Source organism: Taudactylus pleione, unplaced genomic scaffold, assembly GCF_031769625.1.
Source record: "Taudactylus pleione unplaced genomic scaffold, aTauple2 ptg000124l, whole genome shotgun sequence".
NCBI lineage: Eukaryota > Metazoa > Chordata > Amphibia > Anura > Myobatrachidae > Taudactylus > Taudactylus pleione.
In genome coordinates this window covers 2,452,392-2,458,653 of record NW_028284526.1, presented here as the reverse complement: position 1 = coordinate 2,458,653, position 6,262 = coordinate 2,452,392, and the positions used below count along the sequence as shown (strand labels likewise).

At 42.8% G+C, this 6,262-nt stretch overlaps 1 protein-coding gene across 1 annotated transcript in view; it reads left to right on the top strand.

The window, feature by feature from the left end:
• The first annotated feature begins 386 nt into the window (after positions 1-386).
• The window catches only part of LOC148523968 (olfactory receptor 52K2-like), a 28,468-nt gene continuing 22,592 nt past the window's right edge, over positions 387-6,262 (top strand). The window contains exon 1 of the mRNA XM_088472459.1: positions 387-548. Coding sequence (XP_088328585.1) covers positions 387-548 — 162 coding nt within the window. The remainder of the gene's footprint in view (positions 549-6,262) is intronic.

Here is a 6,262-nt window from a genome sequence, read left to right as displayed (position 1 = left end):
CCTTAGTCATAGTAGACTGACAGGAAAGCCATGTTATAGTCATTACCACCATCACCTAATTAGCTGCACAAGTACCCAGATAATTGATTGCATCTCACCAGGGGGGGAATTTTGGTCCGACCAGGCAGTTGTCATCGCTCTTGTCATGCCCAATTGTACCTGGTTTAGCCACGTAAAGCAGGTAAATCCATCAAACACTAGTTTGGGTGCCCATAATTCAGACTTTCACAGATTTCTGCTCGCCACCTCAGGATGGTGCAAGCAGAAATATGGGTGCCCACAGCATTCGCACCCGATCTGCAGCAGCAACTGAATAGATCCATCAGTCATCCAATTACTAACGGCCACCAAGAAAATAATTCAATTCCAAAAATGTGCCTTTAGAAATGCTACGAACAGACTTTGGGCCTGATTCGGAGATGTACGCTAACGCCATGGCAGCTGCGATAACGCACCCTGCTGCTGTGCGACAATATGCAAATGACGCAGATGCCGAGGAATGTGTTGAGACGCCCACCTGCGGCTTTGCTGCAAGTTCAAGCATCTTCGTACAAAAACACGGCAGAATGACCGCAGAGCCAGAGCCACTTTCGCAGATGCCCCCAAAATAGTCACGACATTCCTGCGTTCTTTGTTGCCATTCCCCGTTACCTCCCACAAGCTCTACGTGACTGTGAATCACACAGCGAGTGAAAAGTTGCAGCGAGCGACTACTGCAATGTATCGTGACACTTGTGCAGTGGGACTTAGGCGCATGCCCAGTTTAACGATTATTGCTCAACTGTGGCAATATATCGGCATTGCCTATAACTTTGATATAGGCCCTTTGTGCACATGGTTTTTGGACCAATATGAAAGGGATTCAATGTTTGCAGAATGTATAAAACAGGCTCTATTGTTATTTACATAGAAAGAAAATCATTATGGCATAAAATAATAAACGTCATTATTCAACATCTCTGGACAATCTTTACTCAGTAAGTGGAATAAATCATAGCTGTGCAAGGGGTATGAGAAGGTATCTATAATGATAGGATCAGGTTGGCAAAGAGATTAAGCTATTTCATAAGCTGCACACACACACACGACTTTGTTACCAACGATTTTATGAACGATTATCTGTCAGATTTTCTAAAGTGTAATGAACGATTTTTTTGAACTACAAACGATTTTTCCATATTCACTTAATGAAAATCGTTCAGTTGGTCAGTCTGACTGAACTACAAACTACAAACGTGAACGCGCATGAACGATAATCGTTCATCATTTTAACTCAGAAAGTGAATGATTTTTACAACGATTGAACGATAAACGATATTGTTAATGATAATCATTCAAAAAATCGTTATGTGTGTATGCACCTTCATGGTGCATACTCAGGGTCAGATTTGTAAGATGAACGACTGAACGAATGAACGATTGAATGATTTGCAAATGATTGAACGATTTTTGACTGCATTAAAATGAATGGAAATCGTCCAAATCTGACTGCAAACACATCACATGTCAGATACCGTTATCTGACAAACGGGAACGCGCATCGTTCATCATTCAGACATGTCAGACATGTCAGATTTACCTTCAGATATGAACGATTGAATGATTTTTTAAAATCGTTATCGTTCAGATCTGAAGAAAAATTTGACCGTTTGTATGCACCATTAGAGATGTGCAGTTCGGTTTTCCAGAAATCCGAAGCCACACGAATTTTGTGAATCCAGACAGATCCAAGTCACAGCTACTATCTTCCTGTGCTTTAGAATTGGGATTTTAAATCTAAATTTCGGGTTTTGGATTGCAAAAATTACTATTTTAGCTGTTTTAAAAATCATTTTTTTATCAAATTCTTTTTTTTTAAAAACCCAGATGTAAAACCAAAACACTTAAGAGTGGTTTTGCAAAACCAAAACACAAAGATAGATCCAAAACACAAAGATAGATCCAAGACCAAAACACAAAGATAGATCCAAAACACAAAGATAGATCCAAGACCAAAACACAAAGATAGATCCAAGACCAAAACACTGGGTCAGTGTACATCTCTACTATTTTATACTTAATAATATGTAGCATGTATTACAAAATATTTGTGATAAGTTGAAGGCAGACCCAGCTCATAAACATGGTGCAATTCCTATTTATATATACTAACATAAATGACATTTCAGAAAAATCAAATAAATCTAAAATATCTGTTATAAAATATAATTAATGTTTAAGCCATTATTAGCTTTAGTACAGTTACACAGGAGACACCTGCCCCTCTCTCTCTCTCTGGAGAAATGCTACATAGTATATTCCTGACTAATTATCTCTGGGATGATGCAGATATGTTAGAGTTCATTATTACTAGTCACAGTGGGATCCTCAGTAATGATGAGAGAGCAGAATGTGGCACAACCGTCCCCAGCAGGCAAAGCTAAAGAGTCACTGGGAGAAAAAAGTTACAGACATAAAACTTCTGCACACTCTCAGGTGTTGAACTTTTTATAGTGTTTAGTTTTATTAATGTATATGTACACAAAAGTCATATACAGTTATAGAAAAGGTTACAGTTTGCCTATTACTTTTGCAGTCCTATCAATGTTCTGTCCATAGCTACTGAATAAAAAATCAGAAATAATACAACAATATCCTACTTACGGAAATCACTAAGGGCAATTTCACAGACATGGTCATATTTTAGATATATTTACAGATACTGTATAATGTGTGTGTGTGCGCATGTGTATGTCACTTTATATATTATACTTAAGAAAGACACTATTTATTATGAGTTGGGTACAGGATGCTGGCTCTCAGGATCCCGACACCTGTAGCCTGACAGGGATAGGAGTAAACCTAACGCGCCCTCTCCACAGTCTAAACCTAACCTCCCCCCACCAGCAGCCTAAATTTAACCCTTTCTTCCTTGATCCTAACCCTAACCATAGACCCTAACCACTAACTCTAACCCTCCCCCTAATCCCAATACTTACAGTACCACAGGGATACCGAAGGTCGGGATTCTGGCGCCAGGTTTCTTACTGATGTAGGAATTCTGGCACTAGCATACTGAGCACAGGCATCCAGACAGCTGGGATAGTGACTACGTCCCTTTATTTCAATTATATACTTTGCAGAGTTTGTAAAGAAGGGTTTAAAAATTGATAAGATGCAATAATAAATGGTATTCTTCTCTAAACATGCCACAGTGCCACAATGCTCCTAGAAAAATAACGGATCAAAAAATCTTTTCAACTCCCTCCCTCGTTCAGTTAAGGTTTTGGCTAAATCAGCCATCTCTGCTTCTGGAGGACTACTTTCATCAAACTAAAGTATGTACAGTGGGCTCGATTCAGACCCGGTCGCTAAGAAGCGTTTGCTCATAGCTGCCGATGGTTTGCGTTGTACGCATGTGTATGCATCACAGTGCGCATACGCAAACTAGTCTGAGCGATCGGGACATGTACGCTCACCGAGCATAGACAGCCCAGCTGAATGAGTGGCAGGAGAAGCCGTTTGTGGGTGGTAACAGGGGCTGGCCAATTAAAAACGGGGGAGTGGAGGTGCGAACGTAGGCATGCCTGAGCGTCTTAACGCCATTTCGGATGCATGCATAATTAGCAGGCAGCATCATAGTACACATCACCTGAATGTTTTTTGCACTGAAGTGCTCGCAGTGCTTGCGGTAGGGTATAGTCAACCTCAAGCGCTACGAATGTATCCAATGGTTCTCGATGTACAGATGGTTGAATACAATTCCTAGAGATGAGGTGCGCAAGTGGGTATATTAATTAGGCTGGTGGATGTCTGCATACATAAAGTGATCGCATGCCAAGACATAGTGGGCGCGCTTATGCCTTGCCGTGCGATCACCTGTCTTGCTGTCCCTTAGCCGAATTTGCATACGCTGGGAACGAGTGTGCACATCTAGCGAGCGGGTTTGAATCGAGCCCAGTGAGTTAGCTGACTCTCCACTGCAAACACATTCTGTCTGCATAACCTGGACAATCCTCCCTGAATTTCCATCTTGGACATTGAGTGGAGTTTCCACTCTGCTTGCTACTCTTTGTTTGTCAAACATCTTGGACTACATCATTTCAGTACCAAGGTCAATTTGCCTTTATATACCATTATAATTCCTGACTGCATTGCATTCATTTTTACCATAGCCTCACATGTTTACACTTTGTTTATTTTAGCATTTTTTTCCTGCACCCATAACTTCATCTGGAGATTCCTCTATATAATACACTATTGGAGTTTTACTTATATGCGATGGCTGATTGAAAAGTAATGAGACTGCCTCTGGCAGTATTGAGACTGCCATTACCACAACCTGGATTTCCCTCTCAGACACCACTTAGCCTGCTGCACTCTCTTCTGGGGGCCTCAAATTTTCTCATACCCCCAACCAGGGGGTCACCATGGTGGTGGTGTTGGATTCATTCTGACCTCCGGCTGCTCCTACCAACTCATATCCTCAGAATCATTCCTTTCAGTCTCTACATTTGAAGTTCATGCTATTCACCTTCATGTAACTAGCATCTTTTGTCCCCCTGGCCCTAGCTCCAAAATTCTTGACAACCAGTCTTCCTCTCTTGAGACATTCCCTACCTCATCTTAAGTGACTTTAATAAACCTATCAATACCCCCAATGGCCCCTCTACCTCTAAACTCCTTACCCTTACATTATCACTTGGTTTCTCTCAGTGAACCTCCTCACCCGCCCATGTGGGTGGAAACTCATTTCTTTTTACTTCACTCACTGTTGTGATGTTTTTTATTTCACCAATTCCCCACTCCCTCTCTCTAACCAATATCTTCTTTCTTTTAACTTATCCCTTACTTCTTCCCCACCTCTGTCTCCGAAGGCTACAATCACAGAGTGTAAACTTAAAGCTGCTGAATCTGTATCATTATCCTCCATGGTCATCTCACTTCTCTACCCATTGTCTCTCTCTTCTGCCTTGACCAAGCTCTTTTCCCATACAAAATGTCTCCTTGAGTCTGGGCCTGTTTCATAGATGGACGATAATGCGATTACAGCTGTAATTTCACACGGAACCTAACTGTGAAAATATGCTAAAAGTTCCAAAGCTTACCCAAGCATAGGGACACACACTGCTGCCTTCTCATCTGTGTCCTATGTCCCATACCAGTGTAAATATCAGTAAAATTGTTGCACATTGTCCAGTCGTGCAGCCCTTGCAGCAGCTCTCACCTGTCTCAAATACAGTGGCTCTTCTGACACGCAGAGATCTCTCATGCTGTGTAGGAGATTGCAATGAATAATTTATTAATAACAATGTAATGCATTTAAAGGTCAGACACACCTGCATTTTTCTAACAATCCCCCAACATTACCTCTCCTAAATATTAGGGGTGAGCGGGTTCGGATTTCTGAAATCCGAACCCCCCCGAGCCCACCCGGTCCGAGGCCGATCCGAGTCAGGCTCGACTTTTCCCGCCTGACTCGGATCTGAAATCGAGGCAAAACGTCATCATCCCGCCTTCCGGGTCTCGCGGGTTTTGGATCCTATATAAGGTACCCGCGTCGGCGCCATTTTCTCACTCGGCTGTGGACAGTGAAGAGGGAGGGTGGGAGGTAGGGCTGGCTGGGCTGTGTAGTGTAGTGTAGTGCAGTGTAGTGCAGTCTAGTGTTGTGCTGTGCTGTGCTGCGCTGTGCTGCTGTTGTCCATAAGGGATGTGTCCACTCCTCCAAAGTCCATAGGGGCTGGCTATGTTGTGCTGTGCTGCTGTTGTCCATAGGGGCTGTGTCCACTCCCCCAAAGTCCACAGGGGCTGGCTGGACTGTGTTGTGCAGTCAGTTGTCCATAGGGGCTGTGTCCACTCCAAAGTCCTGTGCAGAGTCCCAGTCCTAAAGGGGTGCTGTAGTGTTGTCCAGGGGGTGCTCTGTCCATCAGGGGTGCTCCCCCCAAGTGCAAAAAAAATAAAATATTTTCTGTGTTTGTGAATTGTGTGCGCAGTAGCCGCACGTGCATTAACAAAGTAGTGCCAAGCGTGCACCTGTGTCATAAGTAAAGGGCCGGCTGGATTGACTGTTAAAGGGTGCTGTAACCCCCAAAGTACACTACAAACAAAATAAAAAAATATTTTCTGTGTTTGTGAATTGTGTGCGCAGTAGCCGCACGTGCATCAACAAAGTAGTGCCAAGCATCCGCCTGTGTCCCATAAATAAAGGGCCGGCTGGATTGACCGCTAAAGGGTGCTGTAATCTCCAAAGGGCACTCCAAACAAAATAAAAAAATATTTTTTC